The sequence below is a fragment of the Panthera uncia genome (assembly GCF_023721935.1).
Source record: "Panthera uncia isolate 11264 chromosome E2 unlocalized genomic scaffold, Puncia_PCG_1.0 HiC_scaffold_20, whole genome shotgun sequence".
NCBI classification, from domain to species: domain Eukaryota; kingdom Metazoa; phylum Chordata; class Mammalia; order Carnivora; family Felidae; genus Panthera; species Panthera uncia.
This window is the reverse complement of record NW_026057589.1, coordinates 17,512,605-17,536,776: the sequence shown is the minus strand read 5'-3', so window position 1 is coordinate 17,536,776 and position 24,172 is coordinate 17,512,605. Positions and strand designations below refer to the sequence as shown.

At 44.7% G+C, this 24,172-nt stretch overlaps 1 protein-coding gene across 1 annotated transcript in view; it reads left to right on the top strand.

Annotated features, from left to right (window-relative positions):
* The window catches only part of MAF (MAF bZIP transcription factor), a 4,932-nt gene extending 2,156 nt beyond the window's left edge, over positions 1-2,776 (top strand). The window contains exon 2 of the mRNA XM_049622485.1: positions 1-2,776. This exon is cut by the window's left edge and continues 37 nt beyond it. Within this exon, the coding sequence (XP_049478442.1) occupies positions 1-435 (435 nt within the window). The 3' untranslated portion in view covers positions 436-2,776.
* The last annotated feature ends 21,396 nt before the right edge of the window (positions 2,777-24,172 follow it).

The window sequence follows — 24,172 nt, the reverse complement described above, 5'->3', positions numbered from 1 at the left end:
GGCGGCGGCGGCGGCGGCGGCGGGGGCGCGGCGGGGGCGGGGGGCGCCCTGCACCCGCACCACGCCGCGGGCGGCCTGCACTTCGACGACCGCTTCTCCGACGAGCAGCTGGTGACCATGTCGGTGCGCGAGCTGAACCGGCAGCTGCGCGGGGTCAGCAAGGAGGAGGTGATCCGGCTGAAGCAGAAGAGGCGGACCCTGAAAAACCGCGGCTATGCCCAGTCCTGCCGCTTCAAGAGGGTGCAGCAGAGACACGTCCTGGAGTCCGAGAAGAATCAGCTGCTGCAGCAGGTCGACCACCTCAAGCAGGAGATCTCCAGGCTGGTGCGCGAGAGGGACGCGTACAAGGAGAAATACGAGAAGTTGGTGAGCAGCGGCTTCCGAGAAAACGGCTCGAGCAGCGACAACCCGTCCTCTCCCGAGTTTTTCATGTGAGTCTGACACGCGATCCCAGCTAGCCACCTTGATAAGTGCTCCGTGGGGGTCCGACTCGGGTGTGGGCTTGCTACTTCCAGAGCCGTGCTCGCCGCCACCTCGCCCCCTCCCCTGCCGAGATAGGCCCCGTGCCCCTGCACACACACACACACACACACACACACACACAGACGCACACACACACACACACACACACACACACAGCCTGCTCCCAGTTGGCGGTGGTGGTGGCTGTTTTTTAATGGGGAGGGAGTGGATGTCTGGCTCATGGATTGCCAATCTGAAATTCTCCATAACTTGCTAGCTTGTTTTTATTTACAAACCGCACCCCCACCCCACCCCCACCATGTTCAAAGATCTCAGCAGAGTTCGTCATGCTCACCTTTGAAGCTGGCATCATTCACAGGTTTTGTTTTTGTGGGTTTTTTTTTTTCTTCTTCTTTTTCAGTTCATGAGCTGGTGTTCATTTTCTGTGTGTGTGTGTGTTTTACTTTGGATTTTTTTTTGTTTTTAATTTTACTTTTTTGGAGCTTGCTGTGTTGTTGCCCTTTTTCCCCCCCGACCTCCACCCTCACGCTCCTTCCACCCATCTCCTCAGAGATAAAAGAAAAAAAGAAAAAGAAAAAAAAAAAGGCTAAGTTTTTTTTTCCTCCTCCTGAGTTCTTCATATGTGAGATTGAGCTTGCAAAGGAAAAAAAAAAATGTGAAATGTTATAGACGCAGCGCGCTGAGTTCCATCGGGTTTTTTTAGCATTGTTATGCTAAACTAGAGAGAGAGAAAAAAATCCTCATGAACCTGCCACAATCAAGCCCGCATCAACCTTCTGGGTGTGACTTGTGAGTTTTGGCCTTATCATGCCAAATCTGAGAGTTTAGTCTGCCATTAAAAAACTCATTCTCATCTCATGCATTATTACGCTTGCTACTTTGTCTTAGCAACAATGAACTATAACTGTTTCAAAGACTTTATGGAAAAGAGACATTATATTAATAAAAAAAAGCCTGCATGCTGGACATGTACGGTATAATTATTTTTTTTTCTTTTTTTTTTTTTCCTTTTGGCTTGGAAATGGACGTTCGAAGACTTATGGCATGGTATTCATACTTTTGTTTTATTGCCTCATGACTTTTTTGAGTTCAGAACAAAGTGCCACCCTAGAGCCTTCTTCCCATGAAAGTTTGCATCCCCCAAACTGCTTTGAGTTACTCAGAACTTCAGCCTCCCATTGGAAATGCACTGAAGGCATTCCTTGTCAAAGATGCCAGAATGGGTTAAAAATCTAACAGTAAAGAACTCTTCATGTTTCCTTTTTAATAAGAATGACACCCCACTTTGGGGACTAAAATTGTGCTGTTGCAGAAAGCAGTCTAAAATTTATTTTTAAAAAAGAAAAAAAAAAAGAATTCTGCCCCGTGATTTTTGGTTTGTTTTATTTTTATTATTATTTTTTTTTTCTTTTTGGCTTTTGGTCATTGTCAAATGTGGAATGCTATGGGTTTCTAGTATATAATTTAATTCTAGTTTTTATAATCTGTTAGCCCAGTTAAAATGTATGCTACAGATAAAGGAATGTTATAGATAAATTTGAAAGAGTTAGGTCTGTTTAGCTGTAGATTTTTTTAAAGATTGATGCACTAAATTGTTTACTGTTGTGATGTTAAGGGGGGTAGAGTTTGCAAGGGGACTGTTTAAAAAAAGTAGCTTATACAAGCATGTGCTCGCAACTTAAAATATAAGTTGGGTATGTGTAGTCTTTGCTATACCACTGACTGTATTGAAAACCAAAGTATTAAAGGGGAAACACCCCTGTTTATATCTGTAGGGGTATTTTACATTCAAAATGTATGTTTTTTTTTCAAATTTAAAGTATTTGGGACTGAATTGCACTAAGATATAACCTGCAAGCATATAATACAAAAAGAATTTGCAAAACTGTTTAGAACGCTAATACAATTTATGCAGTTATAAAAATGGCATTACTGCACAGTTTTAAGACGATGCAGATTTTTTTACAGTTGTATTGTGGTGCAGAACTGGATTTTCTGTAACTTAAAAAAAAAAATCCACAGTTTTAAAGGCAATAATCAGTAAATGTTCTTTTCAGGGACTGACATCCTGTCTTTAAAAAAAAAAAAAAATGAAAAGTAAATCTTACCACAATAAATATAAAAAAATCTTGTCAGTTACTTTTCTTTTACATATTTTGCTGTGCAAAATTGTTTTATATCTTGAGTTACTAACTAACCACGCGTGATGTTCCTATGTGCTTTTCTTTCATTTTCAATTCTGGTTATATCGAGAGAAAGAATAATCTACAATAATAAACTGCATTTTTTTTTTGATTCTGTGCTCAGCTTCTTAGTGTGCAGTTTAACTGGGCCCAAAACCGCATTAGAAGTGTAAAATGCATCCTTTTCTCCAGAGGAAGGATTAATGGAGGAGTAGGGAGGCAATCATTCAGGGTGAAACATAGGCTATTCTGTGAGGCTGGGGGAAGGGGGGGGACAGTCCCTTTGAATAATTAGCAATATTTAATATAAATGTAAATTATGACCTCTCAAAATGCCCTTCCCCACAAGTTTTCAGTTTTCAAGTGAGTTGAGACATCATGGCCCTCTGGTGAAAACAAACAAACGAAAATCCCAACCAGAGAGAGTAGGGCCTTCTCAGCATTGCCCTGAGCTTCTGGTCCAACAGCAAGCCCATCTAGAAAGAAATGGGCCTGGCAGACGGGGCTTGGACACATATGCATTTAATGGTAAAGATAAACAATTCTTGACTTTTCGCTAAAATTGAGTATTTTTCCCTTCTTCCCTTTACACACTATGATTTTCTTGTTAGCAAGGCCTGCCACGACTTAACATCAACACTTTGGACAAATCAAATTGTTTGTTGGTTTTTGGTTTTGGGGTTTTTTTTTGTTTGTTTGTTTGTTTGTAATTTGGAAGGTCATTTGTCTTAAATAGGAACAAGAACCCCCCTCCCCCTTACTTACATAACCCCAAGTACATCTCTGGATTTGAACTGTGTTATTAAATCATACTTCACTGTGAATATTTAGCAGAGGGCTTCTCCACTTAGGCGAGCTGGCAGTGATTTCCAATCACCTTAACTCCAGAAATACAAGCGAGCAGAAAGTAATGCCTTGGTCGAATAAAGGCTGTGCTTTAATTGATGGGTATTTGCCCCCAAAGAGGCTGTGTCAGGAGGCTAACTTAAAAAGATGACTGAGAAAGTCAGTCCAGCCACCTTCCCTAACAGCACTGACCTATTTTAAAATGACACAAATTCATGCAACTAATGTTACAAATCCGTGCAGTTTGCACTCCTAATCAACCTCCCAGAGAATGCTAAAAGAATGTTAGACAAAGCCAACCCTGTTTGCAAAATATAGCCAAACATGATGACTTCTGTTTTATTTTCTTTTCGGGCTTTTGGGGGGTTTTTTGTTTTGTTTTGTTTTGTTTTTTAAGATAATACTGCAACTCTGAACGGAGGCCTTATTTTGCAGAAAACAGGTTGCGCTTGGCGGGGGTGAGCTCTGACCAGTCGATCATCTTGTCTTCCTTCCTCTTTTTCACAGAACGCGAAGACACTATACCCACTGCATTTAGACCTTCCCTTTAGGTGCCAGTTTGGATTGAACTCCTGAATCCACACTTAATGTTGCTTAACAAAAGTCTTCATGGTACATGCCCTTCTTCGGTGTGCTGAACTTAGCTAGCTGTTCTCTGCTTTGGAGATTTTTGTTTGTTTGTTTTTTCGTTTTTTTTTTTTTCTCTCTCTGATTCCCAACGAGGAGATACGCAGTTTCCCCCTGAAGAGGCAGAAATGGAGATACCATTTATGCAAGACGCTCGGCCTCAGGGGAAAGCTTTTAGGCAAACACATTCTCAAAATAAGCCACCCTTAAGCATTTTGTTAGGACTCCACAGGGCAGCTCAGTATCATAAGCGGGGTTTGGCCCCCAGCGTTAGAAAGCAGAGAGGCGCTGGCAGAATGGGGTTTGGGTGGCTGGTTTTAAGAGAAGGTTAACTCCTTAGTGAAGGGCAGTTTTAGAGATCACCCTTACTAAAAACTTTGCAGAGTGCTAAGAGTGGCAAATGCGAATGCACGCGCGTGTGTGTGTGTGTGTGTGTGTGTTTAACAAAGAAACCCCAAGTTCTACCGAAGTGCCCTTAGCAGAAATAAGTCTCCAAATTAGAAAACAAGAGAGAAATCGTGTAAGGAAATCTAGCTTTCCCTTTCCACTGCATCTGAGTCCTTGTCTAAATAGTGTTCAAATTCCTTTCATTCCACTTACAGAACTGAGCCCACTCGTGAGTTGCAGCCATGAGTGGGATACCCCACGTTTTGGAAGGCCCAGCAATGCGTACCTACCAGTGTAGTCACAACATGAAATTTATGCGCGAACCGTACATTAAAAATGTAGTATTATTATTATTTGCGGCCTTGGACGACACCCTGCCCCTGACTTCTGTTTAGTTTCCTTTTTAAAGAAAAATGACTGTGCTAGAGAAGAAAGCTAGCAAAGTCTAACCTCTGTGCTGGTAACTATCCCCCTTGCCTGAAGGTCTTCTCTGCCAACCTAGAGGAAAAAGCGCATGGATGCTTCGGGCTCCACGACGCGAAAAACTAAAGTAGGTGCCATTGTTTTCAGCCTGCAAGATCAGCTTTTAAAAATCCACTGAAATTTAGAGGAGATCTCCATGTCCATTTGTAGGAAGAGAAGGCTCCCAGAAGGTAACAGCTAGCGTTTGGGAAGCGTATGTAGACACACACACTCTAAATAGTACTTTTCCACACTTCATTGTTTCTCTGGCAGATAATGTTACTAAGAAGAAAAAACAAAAATTGCTCGCCTCCCCCTCCCCAAGCGGATGCCATGGGTGGGGAGTTTTAGCCCAGCCGAAGCGGCCTGGCTGTCTGGTAGGCCCTGGATAGTATCGTATTTATCAGTGATGTCGAACGCGTTCATTTATCAGCCATCGCTGGAAGTGAAAACACCGCCCGGCAAAACGCAAAGTTAGTTAAACCACACCCTCCAGGTGCCTTTTTTTCCTCCACTTTGCCGCTCCCAGGCCATTCATAAAATCGCCTCCCTTGTATTTCCCTACTTTATATTTTTTTACCAAAAAAAAAAATAAATAAATAATAAATAAATAAAAAGCGTAAGAACCTTTCCCAATGTATCTGACACGGTCATAGACTGACATCGAAACAGACAGAGATGCCACGTCCTGATCTTGGTGAGGACATGATGTCTGGGTGCCATGATTTTCCGCCTCCATGCCATACCCACCTGGGCCCCTCTCCCAGTGGGAAATTATTTATTATGTAACGCAAGAGTCTAATGCCCTGATCTTTTCTCCCTCCTACCTTTCGCCCAGTAGTTTTTATTTAGTAATGTCAACTCTGGATACTTCTGTTCTCGCACAGGACCTCCCCGATGCCAAACCACCGCTTTCCTGCTAAACACGATGAGCAGCGCAAGCCACAGCCACCTTCACAGACATGGTCTGCAGCAGACCTGTAGGGCTGTGTTCTTAGCGCCTCCCTGTCTGAATAACTAAAGTTGCTTCTGACACAAAGGTTCCCAGACTATAGTACGTTGGGAGGCTTTTGTTGATGTTGCCCTAGCTTTGTTTAGGCCAACTTACTTCCGTATTCACACACTCTTGGCTTTAGAAAACATTCTCCTCTGGTATTCTAGGCCAATCAATATTTTTAAAAGTCTGCTTGCCACACAGGTGTCTCTATTTTTTGCCTGTCGGTAGTTAAAGCCTAACCGAGGTGGATGGGAGGCTAAAATACATGAGTGACAACCTCCAGCCATTCGACTTCCTTGCCAGGGAAACACACAGCCAGGCTCCTGGCCTTACTTTTCATGTAAACATGCATAAAAGCAATTGGGAGGCCAGATTCCTCCCCCTTTAGATGGCTGATTTGAGAGGCTCCCCACTGTGATTTACTTTCATTTGATTTCTAAAAAATAATGTTGCCCCTTTCTATGAAGAAATGTCTTAGTCTTATTGTTGTTTTAAGGGAAGATTTATCCACAGTGATGGGCTATAATTTCCACCGCTTCTCATTATTCCTGAAGATGCTGAATGAGTTCTTCGGGGTCGGTGTCTTCCTTGCCATTTCGAGGCAAATAAGGGAAACCTGAAGTTTGTCCTCACTCCGGGCTCGCCCTAAATGGGAAAGATGTCCCAGGTCCAAAGCAGGGCCTACAGTGGCCGTCTGTGTGAGTGATGGTCCAGGGTCCGGACGTCTGAGTCAGGATTTGTTTGTTTGTTTTTGCATTTGTTTTAAAACCCAGCAGGAGCCCTACCCCACCTTCTGATAACCCTGCTTTTCTCACTTTTGATATAAATCTTCAAACCCTAGACATCAAACAGCCCCCAGAAAAAGGGAATTCTCTTCAAGCCTTGCTCCGCCCAGGCTCCTGAACAAACCCAGCTCTGTCTAGCACTTTTTCTCCAGTGGGGGGTAGGGGACAGGGTGAGAGAATTTCAGTCTCCCAGGCTGTCTCATGATTGTCGGGGCATAAAGGAGTACAGTCCTGTAACAATGCGGGAACATCTTTACCCTTTAGAGAGGGACAAAACAGAAAACAAAGCAGATCCAATTGCCCTGCGCAAAGGCATAGCAGGACCCCGGGCTCCTGTTCTCTGCACCCTCTGTGGGCGGTGAGAAATGAGGGTAGCAAGACAGAGTGGTGGGGAGGACTTGGAAGGCAAGACTCCCGGGAATAATCCCAGTGGCCAGTCAGAATTTCACTTGCTCGCTGGCTAAGGACAGGCCCAGAGTTCACAGGGGCCAGGTGCAAACAAGGTCTGACGGCCCGTTTCCTTTTCCCAAACAGCTTCAGCGCTCACACCCAAACTGAGCAATCAGGGGAAATTGTCACTGTCTCAATGCTGGGACCTTTGTAAAGGTATCAGTCTGCCATTTTACAGCGGTGACATTTTGGATCAGACAGACATGTTCTGGCAAAACGTATAGGGTCCCCGTGGTAGGTTTTAGGAGGTCACGGCAGTTTTTATTGTTTCAATCTGAAAGCACTTGGTGTGTATGTGTGTTTTCCGGAAGTTTGCCCGCTGTAGTAAGGCCGAGAAAGAAAGAACACGTCCGTAGCACACGGAAATCAGATCTTTATATGAATTTTGCATCGGACTTGCACAGTTTGAGGACGCTCACAAAACACATTTGCCACAGAGAGGCTATGAGTGGAATGACAGTCCCTTACTCAGAGCATAATCATCTCCTGAGCACCTCTTCCTCTGTTCAACAAAATTCATTTTCCTCTCCTTTCTTTTTGTCAAATAACAATTTCACCCCCCCCCCCCATAATTAGGACTTTGGATTGCAAAATCACATTCCTCTCTTCTCCACAGATTCTTGGATCTTTAGTGGCGATTAGAAAGGGGCATTAATTCAAGAAGGGAGGATGAGGGAGGGGTGTTTGTGGACATTCGGGAAGAGGAGGGCAGGAGAGGAAATAGTTCTGTGCTCACCCCCCACACCCCTCGGCCCCCGCCCAGCCCAGGCCTGGGTGTGAGCTACATGCTGGTGATTTGGATTCTGAGCTGATTCTAAATATTCTGATGACCAACCTTGAGCATTTCCAAGCTAAGATTCCAAAACATGGTTTTTCCTTGTGGTCGGTGGTTTCAGTCAGGGGATAGGAGAGGCCATGAAGCCTTACAGAACCAGGCAGAGATGCGTGAAAACCGCTCTTCTGTGAGAATCCCCAAGGATGGCTGCAAAGGGGATCCTGGGCTGAAAAGTCCGGTCGGTGGTGCAGATTCCCTTTTGCAGCCAGAATTTGCCCCTGTCCCCCGTAAGTGGGTTCCTGGCCTTCTTTGAGGGCATTCTCCAGAAGGAATGCTCTGAGGGTCTCGGAGTGGATAGGCCATCCCAAACTAGGCCAGAGGAGCAGAGAACAGGAGGGGTCTGATGTGCAGGGCTGGGGAGTAGTGCTCTCAGAAGCCAGCCTTCGCTTAAGATCCCAATCCAGGGATCAAAGCTAGGTCAGTCCCAGGGCCCCACCTCACCCCAGAAGTGATCTGCTTGCAGGGTGACTGAAAAGGGACTGGCAGACCCCGAGATCCCCATGATTCCTAAGTAGAATTACCCATGTCCTGAGCTCCAGGGCTTTGGCCTCTTATCACCTGACCCTTGCCCCATTCCAGTGCCCTCTCTGTAATCATTACCACCTCTTTCTCCCAGGCCTAGTTGCCCAGGGCCATCAGAGAGTCGGAGGTCATTGCCCTTGGGCCAGAAGGCAGTGCCCAAGCTAAGGTCGTGGTCAAAGTCCCTCCTGCCCCAGTTTAGGTGTGGCCAAACCCAGGGCTGGAGAGACGGGCTGGCGAGCTTGGATGGCAGAGGAGCTGGGAGGTGGCTCTGGAATGTTCAGCACCGGCTGCGGCCTCTGGTGCCAAGGGTCTTGAAGCCTGGACTGCAGGAGATGAAGGCCCCAGAGGATGCTGAGGTTGTCCACCTCTGGGCTTCCTCTCCCGCCACTCCCCGCCCCGCCCCCCTGCACACAAACACTCTGTTCTCACCCTGTCTCTGTATACACTCTTCGGGGCCCATTGCCCTGGCCACCACTGCCCGGACCTGACTGCTGGGGAGTCGTGGGGCCAGGTATGTGCCCCAGGCTCTTGGGTCGCGGCTGGGACCAGGCTGGGCAAGGCAGGTGCTGAACAACAGAAGGCAGGAACCGCGGGGGCGGGTCCTGGAGGCTGCCTGAGGTCACCGGGCCGTCCCTGCTCTCCCCAGACCCGAGGCTGCGCCCGCCGGGGAGGCTAGCGCGCTCCTGGATGCCGGCCACCGGGCTCCCCTCGGAGAAGCCCAGGATACCTCCCCGGCGCCCGGGGGCGCTAACCGCGGCGGTCCCCAGCGCGCCCCTGTGCCCCGCGCCCATCAGGCGCGCACGCCCCAGCAGGGGCCTCGGATTTGTATTGGAATTTGGTTTATTTTCCAAGAGGACTGCCCTGGCCAGAGTGGAGCGCCAGGGGACATCAAAACTGTCAGCTCTTCGGCGCTCCCCGGTGGGCGCAGAGGGAGGGAGCCTGATTCGGCCCTAAAAGGCTCCACCCCTCACCTTGGGACCCCCAGCCCACCCGCCAGCGGACCCAGGAGCTTGAAGATGATCGGCTCCAGATCATTTGATTTTTTTTTTTTCTCTATTAATTTCCCGGCCTATTTTTTCAGATCTGTCTTTTTTCCTGCTCTGGTTAGAGAGAGGAGGGAAAAGAGAAAGAAAGAAGGAAACCCAGATAGCAAGTTTTATAGGCTTCCCAGAGATCTCTGTATGGTTGGGGTTTCCCGTGGTATGGTTTGATGTTCCTTACACAGGAAAGCGAGTCAAGCCAACTTTGTTAGGATTTCGACAGCAGCCCCACCAAGAGGGTCCTGCTTGCTTTCGCGGATTTAACACCGTGCTCCAGGCCAATCTGGGGCGCTCAGGCACCGTTTTACCACCACAGATTTTAAAAGCACTAATTTCAGAAAGGAGTCCTCCCATGTAGGGCCTTTTACTTATGGTGACCCTCAGTTTTTTAGATCCACAAATACGGAGGCAAGGAACATTACACTTTCTTAAATAGATGTGTCTTTTCTTTTTCCGTCCCTCCAGGATGGATTTGGTAATGTGCAGAAAAATATGTTAAAACTGAAACAATGATCTCAGCATCTGAGACAGTTTTACACCGTCAGATTGCACTAAAGTCCCTTTTGATAGAAAGGGGGGGGACCTTGGTAAATGCAACATATTCTTTGATCTGCCATTTATCTATCTATCAATCTGTCTATGACCCATCTATCTACCTACCAATCTGGGGAACCCTTTAACGCACTGTAGAGGGAGAAGCGACTGAAAGATCAATCTGCAGTTTCCACATTATAAAATAAACACGATCACATGACAGTGAATCCCTCTACTCCGTAATTTTGTAGGCATGAGCAAACCTACTCTGAAATGTCTGTCTTAGGGTGATTTACCCATAAATCCTTCGCCTACTTGGGGCGATGCGGGGCCATGCAGAGACACATGCCGACCATCCACAGCGTATTTTCAGGGTGCCCGGTCCATGTTAATTCCCTGAGCTGTGTGGGCACCCAGACCTTTTAAAATCTCCCTTGGAACATCACTGCATGTTCCTATGCTATTTAAAAATACTATTTAATCATTAGGTGAATGTCTCCAACTGTTGGAGGCTCTGCACTAACAGACGTCTGGCCTGGATGACACGATGGTGGTCCGGCTCGAAAGCCTCCGCTTTCGAGAACCCCTTGCCCCCACCACTCTTCCCCAGATGACTAGCCTGGGTAAAGCTGACGAGAACAGAGAAGCCGCATTGGCTTTTGGACTCTATTCAGGTGTAGCCACAGAATCTCTCTCCCCCGCCCTTTTGAAAGTAAATGCCTTGATAACAGGATGGGCTGCCCGGATGGCCAAAGAGTAGAGGTCATCTTGAGGAAAATGACACCAATGATCTAAAAAGGACATCTACTTTATGAGATTGCAGGCGAGATGCCAAATATTACATTTAATGAGGCCTGATTCTTTTTCTCCAAAAATAACAGAGACTGTCAATGAGACTGTCAGGAAGACAGAGGAGCATTTTGCAAAGCCTATGTTCAATTATTGCTTTGTAATATTTTTCTAAAATTGAAAAACGCCTCACAAGTATATGATCTCATGTAAATACTCCTTGAAGAAGCTTAACATATGTTTGCACTGCCCCAAAGGAATTACAAAAATATTCTTTCCGCAATCTCTTAAGCTTTTAAACTATTCACTTGCATTTCTAAAAGAATCTGTTTTTCCTAAAGTTTTTTTTTTTTTTTTTAAACGGGGCAGTGGGGAGGGGGAACCTTAAATAGAAAGGGTTTTTGTTTGTTTGTTTGTTTGTTTTTTTTAGAGATTAGCCCTCGGAACCTCAAATGAAGAACAATTGATGTTAGTGCTAACATTTCCAGGTTTTTAACTTTGTGTTTTCTGTTTCCTTTTTTTTTGTTGTTGTTGTTGGCATAGAAATAATATATGTAGCAAAGATTAATAGATACTATTACACGAAGAAAAGTAGTCTGTACTATAAGATTTTGAAGGCATTTCTAACAAGATGTGTGAATGGAGACCCATGATGTGTTCGGGGCAGCTCTGACAGAAAGAAGAGCACAAACGTGTTTGTCCAGGTGTTTTAATGCATAGTTATACCATCCAGAGAAGGGGCATTTGAAATAACCGGCGAGTTACGCTCAATGAAAATTTAAAGACAGATTCTACGGGCAGTTACAGTAGCCTACAGATTTCAGCATGTGTATATGTATAGTGAATTTGTTCGTACCCGTGATAATTTGGAGTTTACCAAATGAAAGTGTGGGGGATTAAAGGGAAATAAGCGAGTATCCATCTTGGAAGAAAAAAATCAGATTGACTTACTAGTTTATGGCAGTTATTGTACACAGATTCTCTGTAACCATGTTGAATTTTTAACGTTAGATTTTAAATATATTTTGACAGTCTGAACTTGTATGGTGTGACTAACTATAGGGAGAAATGACAGGTCTGCTTTGTTATTAAGCTGCTGTCTGGAAAATATTGGACTCTGTACAGTAAATGATAATTATTTTGCCACTTACATTAGTGCGGCTAATAGCAATAAGGGTTTTTTGAACCATAGAGAGCTAACTACTTTGAATTACTGTGCTTTGTTATTCACTGTGAGGCAAGAGGCCTTTTTTTTTTTTAAAGCAACCTCATTTTCATATCCTGGTTTTAAGAATTCCCTGCTACTAATTTAAACAGAGAGGAAGTTAATAAATAAAAGGGTGGTATCTGAACGTTTCTATTTGTTGAGAGAACGTTTGTAGTTAAGGTCAGCGGTACCAGCAGAATAGACCAGAGCAAGGAAGGAGGAGGGGGGAAATGGAAGAGAATGTGCCCTAGCAAAGATCCAGGGGAAGGGGGACCAGTTGGGCTCCCAGAGGGATGGGCTTCAAAGCTGGACTTCAAAGCCGATCCAGACTGTCAGGCGAGTAAGTATCTCTATATCTCAGCTTCCTTGGGGTCAGAGCCGTAGTCAGAGGGGGTGACCTTGCCTTGCGTGCCATTCTCTTCTGTGTGAACCCCTCCTCTGGCAGGTCTGAGGCCAGGATGCCAAAGCAAGTGGACCTAAATCCCTCTTCCTTGGGTCTAATTCTGCCTTTTTCATAGATAGCTAGGCTGCCTTTGACGTACTGTCCTTGAAACCTTCTTCATGGTTATTAATTACCCTTTGTTTATTTTAATATATTTACTAAATCAGGTACCCAAGGGAATCCTCTACATCAGTGATGTGAAAAACCCTGTTGCCTGAAGTCAAAGAGGTACATCTTGATTTCTGATTTGCATGTGCTCGTTTGAATAACTTTTCCGTGAGGGAGGAAGCAAGCAAGCAAGGAATGCTGATAATTTCTTAGGTGTGAAAAGCTCCTGCTTTGGTAACTGTCGTCTCTGGGTTTCCCACGTAACTGAAACGGTGATCCGGGGGGCTGAAGGGGAGATCCAAGTATGCGGGACCAGCATGCATGTATTTCTGCATTTATCTCATTACGTAGGTGTGGTGGACAGAGTAATCGATTGGGTTTGAGGAAACCTCACATCTTTCGCCTTCACCAGCATGCATCTCCTGACACTCATGGAGCCAGGCCTGATGTTAGAACATCACGCATTTTGGGTGAAGCTGTACAACTTGCATCAGTGGTCGTTGGCCAGCTTTCCCTGGGCCTCGTAAACATTCCAAATTTGTAGACTCTTAGGATTCACTCCATACTCACATTTGGAAAGTTTGGTGTCCCGTCAAAACACAGTATGTCCCCCACCCCCACCCTCGTATCCAAATGTGACTTTGGAGCCACTGCCCGCTTCGATTATAGGCAGAAGGAAAGAGTGAGAGACGGGTGGGAGGCAGAAATCTCATTCTCATCTAAAAAAAAAAAAAAAGAAAAGAAATTAAGATATTTAAATCAGTTCTCAATTGTAAGCATCCCAGAGTGACTTTAATAATGAAACCTCTTCATTTAGAAAGTGAGTCTGACACTTGTACCCCAACAATTATTTAGTGTCATTGTTTTATGTGTTCTTGTGACCTTTTATTGGCTAATGGAACAAAGTTTGATTTTTTTTTTTTATTAAAAACTTGCTTGCTGACAAATCTGCATGAAATACAGTTTTTGATTTCTAGAGAAACTGAGGAGGGGGGCAAAAGTCACACTGTCAAAATGCTACTCTTTGCGAAGGAGACACTTTAAGGATCCAATGAATCTGAGAGTGTTGGAAACCAGAACCCTACTTACTCCCATTATGCAAAAATAGTGTCAGATTGCTTACTTTTACACACTGCTTGAATAACCTGACTGTGAATATTTAACTATGATTTCTTTCCTAGCCTTGCACGGAATTAACCTTTTCCTGAATAGCTCTCGCACACAGATTTTACCTTGATGTATATGTACCTTGGGGATTAATCTGAGTGTCCACACAGTTCCAATACTTTATTCCTCTCGTTTTCATTCCCGTCTTTTGTCTGTGTCTTTATAATTGCAATTTGAAAGCCATCTATTAAATGTGATGATCTAGGCCCACTGGCAGGTTTTGGTACATGGAAACCATCCATTTTGAGCAAAGAGCTAATGAACTTTTAAGGCAAGGTTCACACTGGTCCTGACCCTCCTGGTAATTTTTCATATAAGGTTACGGGTGGGAGAGAAATCAAATTTCATCCGTGAATTTGATTGACAGGTGAGAGCAAGGAAGAGAAAGGCATTTGGTCAGATGGGGAATCTTGGGGTAGGAGGACAATTCCTCTGAGTTACTCCGGGATATTAGATATTATAAGCGGATATATGAAAAGTTCAATACTTGATACTCTGGGGAGAGTTACTTAGTGTATATTCAGAGAGTCACTTTGGCTAAGGGATTTTCGTAGTGAAAGTCAAAAATGGAGAGCTGCTAGCTTTCTTCTCTCTTGCTAATTTCCACTATGTACAACGGGTGGCTCATTTCTGGCAATTTTCTAGCTAGAGTAGGAAAATTAAATCACACACCATTTGGGAAGTCATTTAATTACCTTTCATTTCTTCTCAGAAACACAGTCTGGATTATATTATGGTTCTTGGGCCTATTACCAAATATTCATCTTAAGCAGTATCACAAAAAGATTAAATTCTCCTTTGCTGCAGCACCTCCGATCCTGACTCGCATTTTCTGTAGGTGCATGTTATATCTTAAGGTGTGCAAATCTACCCAAATTGCATGGTTTATCAAGATCGTGCCTTCTAAGGAAGGTCTTCTAACACGAACGTCCACAGAGACCGCTGCTGTTTGATGTAACAATTTCCAAGCTTAGCATCCTTGGGTAACGTGATGTTAGCGCCTTGGCCATGGAAACAAGTGATGATGTTGCTCAACCCTAATAATACCAAAGGTGGCTTTGGAATCTGCCTTAGGGACTGTCCCTCAGCTTGAATTAACTAACCCAACTGCCCCTGGTTTGCACCAATGTTGAAAGTAGGACTTCAAGACATGTTCTTTCGTCTTGTGTGCTGTAACACTGATTTGGAAGGTGGTGATGGATCTTAGCCTGCTCATGTCTATGCTCTGCCCATTTCAGATGTTCCTGACATTGGCTAAGACCCATCCGGAAGCAACCAAGCCTTACAGAGCTGCCTCGGGGCAGGGCAGGTGGGATACATACATAGGGGAGAGGCCCATTTGTAGCTTTCCTGTCGCCTATGGGAGAAGCTGATGGAACTTGTATAAATAGTGTTTACTGGGTTCGAAGTACCCATCAGTTTGTTTGGTTTTTTTCCTCCCCTCTAGTCTTACACTTAGCTGAGTGGACATGTTTTATCCTGACTGTACCTATGCCGATATGAATGCAAAGAAATGTAAGGAAGGGTTCATTGTTTTATGAACTGGGATAAAAACCAAAAATGAAACGAAACCAAGCAAAGACAGTAGAAGTGTTCAGAAATCTTTTTATTTTGTATAACTTGACTTCCCGTGTTGCCCATGAATCATCTAGAGAAATACAACGCAAAGCATGGTTTCCCGATGCCCAGTGTCCACGTGGGGGCCTTAGCACAGCTGTTGCATTCAAACATAAAATGAAGTATGTCATAACCATGTTTCCCTTGCAGAGCCTGTCAAAATCTTTTAACAGAAATGGTGAATCAGGTGTCCTCATGCAAAGGACATGTGAAAACACAGACTGTAAGTTCTGAATTCTTGGTGCCTCTGTTTAGAAAGCCCAAGTGAGAACAGTGGCTGGTCTTGACTCTGTCTTCATCACAGGCCCCTCAGGGCTTCTAAATACTCCGTTTTGAAAGTACGCCCTGCATACTCCCAGGCAGCAAGGAACAGAGTGCTGTCTTACATGCAGACTTGGAGCGGACCAATCCATCAAAAGTTCCATGAGTGTGTCTTAAGCGAATTACATCAATGGATTTGTTGCCACTGAGAAAAAAAAAAGGGGGGGGGGGGAATACTTTCGCTTGAAGTGTTTATTCCGCGGACTTACTTGTTTGTTTGCTGTTTGTTTATTTAGGTCATGCTCCCACATAACCACCATCTCACCCCCTTTCTAGACAAAGCCTGCCTAATGTTTTTTCGGTGGGGACTGGCCCCCTCCTGGGCTGATGTAATCAATCGGGGCAGGTAGAGGATAACGAGCCATATCAAGTCATATTTTCCGTGAGCTCTAGGATACTCTTGGGGGGGCAATTTAAAGAAAGAAACGGTATGCATTTAGGGGGGAAGAAAGGGAAGAAAGAGTTTTTGCAACAAGTACGGCACTCGTGACTTAAAACAAAGCCATGCTCCTGTAAAAGAGTGTTCCCGCTGAAAGCACACATTCAGTCATTCACCTGCCAGAGCCTCAGATTTACTGCTGCCGTTCGCAGATGCCAGTGCTGAAACCCTCTTCACCTGCGGACTGCTGAATCTTCCATTTCCTCCATCCAAAAATCACAGTCAAGTTGTTGTTTAGTGTCTGCATTGTTTTTGCTTTTCCTGGCACCTAATGAAACTATCAGCAATAAATGAGCTAAGCAGAAGGGCTGGTTTTGATTTTGATTTTGTAATTTTTTTTTATTTTTTGGTCTTTTTGCAATATTTGGAAAAGGCTGGGACAAGGGTCAGCCAGTGGGAAAATTGGACATGCCTCTGTTTTCAGCATCCACAGGAAATATTACAAAGCCATTGGCGCAGACATAGTTTCAGATGGGAAGTAGCACCAAGTAGGGGGAGGGGAGGAGCGGTTCCAGGCGGTGGGTGGAAAACTCAGACCCAGCTGTGGGAATCACAGGTCTTGTCACTGGAGACCACACAGCCACAGGAGCAGTGTGACCTCAGGTGTAAGACCCTGGACCTAATGAGGAGTTATTCACATGCAACCAGTAAGAACGTCTTTTGTTCATTTTGGGTCTATTGAAAAGCAGGGTAGGTTCTCTTGCCGGTGGGTAGGCAGTGGAGGGGAGAATGGAATTGATATGAAATTCACCTTGAGGTCACACTTCCTTTAAATTAGGTTCTACAAAGTTTCTTTTCTTTTTCCCTGGCTCCTTCTGCAGCAGCTTTGTGTCCTGAGTTTACAGTTATGTTAAGGGCATTCTGAACCACGTTTGACGCCCCTCTGCCTCCAACAACAAAGTTAATCAAAATGGAGACCTTTTGCTACCAATAGTAGTTAATTAAAGGGCTTGATTCTGTGCTGCTGTGGTGCATGCCTCCGGCTTGTTCATACTCGAAGACGAATTTCACCTGGCATGTACATGAAATGGGGGGAAAGCTGACATGGGGGTCTCTTCCTGGGCTGACCGTTTTGAATCGGAGAGTAGGATTTCCTGTTTACCTTTCTGAAATTTCTCTTCGTTATTTTCCTGCCCTCTTTCTTTCTTCATCAGGGAGCTATAGGAATCCTTACAAAATATCTTACCGTGCATACGGTACGTTTCGCAGTGTTCGAAATCATGCGTGGCATTTTAGAAGGCCATGTGAGTCTGCCCGAGAGGATGTATAGCATCCCTCTCCTCTCAGCAGTAGCCAAGAGAAATCAGAAATCCCTTCACCCATATTGACCTTTTCGACACAAGCTAAGAACTGTTTTCTTTCCCACTCTTTGCTCCAGTGAGTAGCACATACAGGTAGCTCTGTGTTGATGCTCAAAGACTGTTTTGTTTGTTTGTCACTGGGCTTTCCCAGACTTTTTATTTTATTTATTTATTTATTTTTTATTTTTCTTCTCTTTTGTACTTTCAAAGCCAGGAAGCTCTTTCTCCCCACTGCACAGAAGGCAAGTGCAAAGCCCACGTGCTGGCACGGGCTTTCACAGGCAGTTTGGAGGTTTGAGCCCGGGCTCTCCCTCACCGCAAAGGAGGGAGAGAGTTTGTGATGGGGACTGGATTTCTGGTCAGCCTCGGGGCTGCTTTGCTGCCCAGGGCTGACGGCTCCCAGCCGCCCTTCTCCCCAGCCGCCTTCTGGAGACCCCCTCTGCATTCCAGGCCCCTTGGCATCGCCGTCTTGCCTTGGACGCCACGGCTTTCCACGTGATCCTTTCCACGTGCTCCGTGTTCTAATCCAGCCAGCGAATCAGAATGAGCAGGGCTGCTGCTGCCTTCACTATCGTCCCCACCTTAGCGGTTGGTGATGACCTTGTTGGCGAAAATGGGTGTGTTCTAGACACTAGTCACTGGGGGTAGTTTGGCAAACCTAATTATTCAGAACTTAACCTGTTGGATCTGAGCCTCAGGTATTGACTAGCATCCTGACAAAACCCCAGTCGGAAGGCAAAAAGGTCATTGGCGAAATAGCATAGGACAGGTGCAATCAATCCTCCCCACAGACGTGCGGGCGGATATAACCCCCGGCTCCCGAGCTGAGCGGGTGGGATTTGAGTTGGAGCCTCGACTCCAGCCGGAAAATGCAGGGTACAGCTTGGATCCTGACTGAGCGGGAGGTTTTTCCCTGTCCAGCTGGAGCTCGGAGATGTCACGCAAGCGTGGGGAAAGTCGCCCTGACCCGGAGAGGAAGAACAAAGTAAGGAAGGATCTGTTTTTATTCTTTTTCCTTCTATTTTATTTGAGCCAGGTGATAGCAGTGATGAGAAACTTTCCCTGTTGCTGGAAAACTTTTGTTTTTTAAGGCATTGGTGGGAATGGGGGGAGGGAGTGCAGTTTCTGCAAGGTGTTTGTGTCTGTCTTGACTCGACATTTTACGGTGTCATTCAGATTCCCCATTCCCTGCCCCATCGTTTGCCGCTACAATAAAAAAGGCACCTCTCCATGTTTGCCACGGTTAATCGAGCGGATTTTCACTTTAGGGAGGATGAGTTCCGAGTGTGTGATTTCAACTGTAAATTCATCAGGAGTTATTTGCAGAGCTATTGCCGATATGCAGTTGTTCTGAGAATGCATGTTTTTATGATTTCTGTAAAATTTAATTGGGATCAGGTCACTGTGTGGCTTTGACTCAAGGACTTCTTTTTCTCCTTCTTCCTCCTTCTCCTTTTTTTTTTTTTTTTTTTTTTTGGTGTTGCAAGCTGCAGTAAGTGATTTGTAATTTATAATCAAAGTTTGGTATCGTTAAACTAAACTGTAAAAACTGGCTTTGGGAGTTTGCTCATAAAATAAATATTTGAAAAAATATAGCAGGGAGGCTTACGCAGTAGAGGCAATGTCAGTACGTATATACCTGTGTAGGTGAATATATATGTATGCATATTTTTTCCGGAGACTCTTAATGCTAGCCCCCAAAACGCATCTTACAAAACTGTGACTTTCTGTAGCCCTTCAAGCCTGAGCATATTCTGATAAGCGTGTAAGCACATTTTCTTTAACGAACTTCTAATTTGTTTTTACAACTCCGTTCATAGTTCACATTAACTTAGTTTTTCAGCTATTTTATTCTTACACTAAAGAGTCTGCGTATATGTGCTAGAATTCTGTCTGTGAGCTATAGTGCTCCTTAGCTAGAAAGACTTTTTTTTTCTTTCCTCCTAACAAGGAAGCTCATTTAGAAAGAAATGTTTATGTGAAGTGCTTGTCAGTTGGCATTTTTACTGGTTTGCTAACCCAAAGGTAAAATATAAAGCCATGTCTATTCCTCGCTGGCTTGTTGTTACTAGAAGGGTCCCTCCCTTGTTAGCTTGATAAATAATTTTACTAGGGGGACTCTGCTGTATTTTTATGCTCGCTGTCTATTTTCTGCTTGCTGCAAATAAATTTCTGTACTCAAAGGGCACTAAAACTCCAAACACATGGTATTTTCCCATTTTGCTGCTGGTCGCCTGAAATATTTATTTCATCTCCTGTTTTTAATTAATTTTTGAAAGGAAAAAAATAATTTGTGGTTAATATCGAACAAAAATTTGTCATATATTTCTCAGGACTGTTGGGTTTGAACAGGGAAGGAGAGCGTTTTGAGATGCTTCGTGTGTCAAAGCCGGTCCCATATTTGTCAAATTGAAGACAGAAGTTATTTATTGCCGGGGAGGGTGTCCTGAAGTTTTCTCATTATAGATTTCCTTGTCTGTCTTTCCAACTTTAAATATTAAGCTGTTCATATGAGGAATGAATAGGGCTGTAGAATTCTATCTAGAAACAAGGCACTCCACAATAAAATCTTTACCTTTGAAAAATGATACATGGCACAAAAGTAGAGATGAAATCGATCATAGGTATCAATATAGATATCAGCATCCACCTGAGTCCAAGGCATTTTGACATGGGATTCGTCGCTGGTGTGAACTTGGCACGGGTCACGGGGAAAATGGGTGGTACCTACCTAAACAAACATGCCGTAAAACAATCCAATAAAGTAAAATTAAAATGTTTTCTATAATTAAAACGAACATAGCATATACTGGGTACACAATGAAATGTTTAAGGAAGGAATGACATACATATTGGGGAAAACAAGTGATCGTTTTAGATGAATGCCAGATTATTACACGGATTGAAATACAGTCTTTTTCGAAGCAGAGACTGCTTGTTATGTGTGATTTGTTATTTGCTTTTATCAGCAGGGTTTTATTTTGCGAAATTGGAAAATAAAATTTTTTTTGTTTTCATGTTTATTTTTGAGAGAGAAAGAGAAATGGAGGGAGGGGCAGAGAGAGGAGAGATGGAGAGATAGAGAGAGGGGAGGGGCAGGGAGAGAAGGAGACACAGAATCCAAAGCAGGCACCAGGCTCCGAGCTGTCAGCACAGAGCCGGACGCGGGGCTTGAACCCACGAGCTGTGAAATCATGACCTGAACCAAAGTCAGATGCTTACCCCACTGAGCCAACCAGGTGCCGCTGGAAAATATTTTTAGAAAGGTGCTAGAGACATAAATTTAAAACCAGAAGGCCAGCATATGTCACCAACATCGACAGTATTGGGGGGACTGAGTCAGAGGTTATCTGGAGTTCAGTTTCTGCAACGATCACCACAATGAAGAAGAAAACCTAGATCAGGATTCTGAACGCTGATGTTCTTGGGTTTTTGAACTCGGAATACTTGATCCACACGTTTTCACTATAGATACATAGGTTGGTGACCAAAACATGTATGTGTCTTCCCAAACGTGTGTGAATTTTATTTTCATATCCCGCTTCTCAGGGATTTCAGAAATTAGCTAGACTTCAAGATGACTTGTTTTCTCCTTTCAAGTCGGCAGTTTATAGACTGTTCAGAATCGGTCTTTGTGAGATTTAAGGGAGAGTTGATAACTCTGTACTTCTTCGGGCCTATGCCAATTGGTCGGGAGTTAGAGCAAACTTCCATGGGGCTGGAGACCATGATGTTCCATCCTGCTCTTTGGAGGTCATCCAAAGCCTCACAGGCATTGATGAGGACAGCTGCCATTGATCTGGGGCCTCCTGGGAGCCAGGACCTATGCCATCTTGGATTGTTAGAACAGCTAGAGGGGCAGATATTTTAATCCCCTTTGTACAGATGAGGAAACTCGGGCAAAAGCTATTAAAATATAATTTGAGCCTACGCTGCAGTCATGCAGATCCGTATTTCTAGATAGACCCCGTGCCGCTCTGCCCTGATCGCCGTATTCCCTCCTTCCCAGCTAAACAGCCCAGTGTTGTAACCTTGGCACATGCAGTGGGGGCTTTGTAGCCCTCTCCTCTGTGGTCATCTTTTTCTGAGTTGGGTTGAGTGAGGCCTAGAAAACAAGTATTATGATCTCATCAGTATCTAGAAGACTGGGACTGGTGCCTCTCATGACCTTGACCCCAAGGACCCCTTCAGCTCAAAAGTCGAATGATGCTGTGGTTTGGTTTCAGTGGGTAACAGCAGCCATTTCCTACTTGAAGATCAAGATGGTTATTTCAAGAGCATGTAAAAAATAATAGATGGTCCGTTTCCTTAATACCCTGTAATGTGTAAAGTCTCAGGTGGACAAGTGACACTCGGGAAATGGCAGGATCGTGAAGATAAATCAGCATTAAATCACTCCACTGAAAGCCCCATTTAATACAAAGTTGTCAGCGAGAGCTGTAGTAACATGAGAAAGAATACAGTTTTTGCATCTGTAAAATAGGGCTGTAAAAGAAGATTGGGCAAAGGATTAAATACAATAATGTATGTAAAGCACCTGGCACAGAGTAAACACCCTGCCATGCTTGGCCTTGATCAGTTTTAGACAGAATAAAACTTTGACCTTCACACCTTACAGGCCTCTGTTTGTTTTTAGAGTAACTGTGCTATTATGATACCAGGCTCCTCCTTCCCCTCTGCGAAGTGTTGTCAGATTGGAAAATGGAGAACAACCTAGAACAACAGTTTTCTTCTTTAATGTTTTAAAATGTTTATTTTTGAGAAAGAGAGAGAGGCAGTGCACGAGCAGGGGAGGTGCAGAGAGAGAGAGGGAGATACAGAATCTAAAGCAGGCTCCAGGCTCTGAGCTGTCAGCACAGAGCCCGAGGTGGGGCTCAAACTCAGGGACCACAAGACCATGACCTGAGCTGAAGTCAGATGCTTAACTGACTGAGCCACCCAGGTGCCCCTGTAGTTTCTAACTAGTTTTCTGAAGAGGGGGGAAAAAACCATCACCCCTTAACCTTTTTTTTTTTTTTTTTTTTTTTTTTTTTTTTTTTTTTAACAAGGCATGTTTGGGGAATTCTGTGGTCAAGTACTTGAGGGAAATCATGGATTGGGCAAAATCAAACACTTAATTTTGCTGTCCTCTATCTCAGAGCCTTTATATGCTAATATTATCATGACCCCTCTACAGGAAAGGAACAGCACAGATAATACACTGTCTTCCAGACTTACTTGAACATGGGACCTGTTCTCTAATGAACCGTTTTGTGGAATTAACATTACATCGGACAGTTGTGAAAAATGGCTGTTAAGATACTGAAGTCTGACCATTTTATTGAGTACGGGAGGACACTTGTACCAATTTCCCCTTGTGAAACTCATGTTCTGAAAGATGGTTTGCAATTTCGGTGTCTTTGCTTTTATTAATTAGAACCGTCTGGAACAGCCACGGGGCATCTGGTCAGCAAGAGAACAGGCATAATCAATTCCAGTGACGTACATGCAGTGAAAGGCCAAGAAAATCTTCCCGTGGGGGAGTGGCTCATGGGTGCGGTTACTATTTTCATGTGCTTGCTCTTCAGGGGGTTTCAGGACCCGGGTTTGGGACCCTGTGCTCTGATAGAAAACCCAAGATCACTGTCGAATCCGGCCTGGCCATTGGTGATGGGATGCGCCTTCCAAGGAAATGAGAGGTCCTGTAAGGAATATGTTAATTTTCTAGAAGGCTGGCCAGGGATTCTTTGGACATAAAAACTCTAGCCTTCAAGTTTCTATTCCTTGATTGATAGGCTAACGGTGTACATTAAGGGCACGTATATACAAGCTGTATTGTGGAGGGCAGTTTGGGGCAGAGGTTCGTTCTCTGGCCCGTCTCCCTCCTTCTGTTTTTGTACACCTGCTTCATCCTCCCCTCAGCAGGCAGGCCTTCTCTAGGGAGAACACGTGATGTCTCCAGTCACTGCTGGCTTCCACCCCAACCATGGTTTTGAGCTCCCAAACAGAGCCGCCGAGCGACTCTTACAACTCCCGTTCTAGGAAGAGAATGTCCTTTGGCTCACTGGGGTCAGGTGTCGATCTCTCCTCCGATCAGCAGTAGCTGGGGGAGGGTCCTCCAGATTGTGCCGGGAGGGGCGTCTGGCCTTCCCAGTATGATTTCCTGAGAATGGGGGGGGGGGGCAGCAGGTTTGGAAGATGGGCCCTTCCCCACGTGGGGGAGGGGAACTCGTACCCCGGACTCCTGTGTGCCCTTTTGGAGATAGACGCGAGTAGAATTGGGCCACGAACAGATCCTGCACCTGGGAACTGGGTTGTCAACCTTGGATGCCCCTGGGGAGCTGTTGAAAAACCATTGATGCCGGCCCCAGACCAATGACTCCAGAACTTGAGGCGTCAGTGTTTTTTTTTTTTTTAAATAACAACTGCTGGGGATGCTAATGCACAACCAGAATTGAGAACTCCTAGTAGAGGAATTCAGGGACACAGTTATTCATGGAAACCAAGAAAGTGAAGAAATAACTGGTGAATAGCACGTATTTTATTGTTCTGTCTCACAACTCGGCGTTTTTCAGGTCCCGTAAAATTAAAAGGGATGAACGATTGCTTTGTGCTTTCCCAGCTTTGTCTCTTCTTCCCAGCCCTCTATTA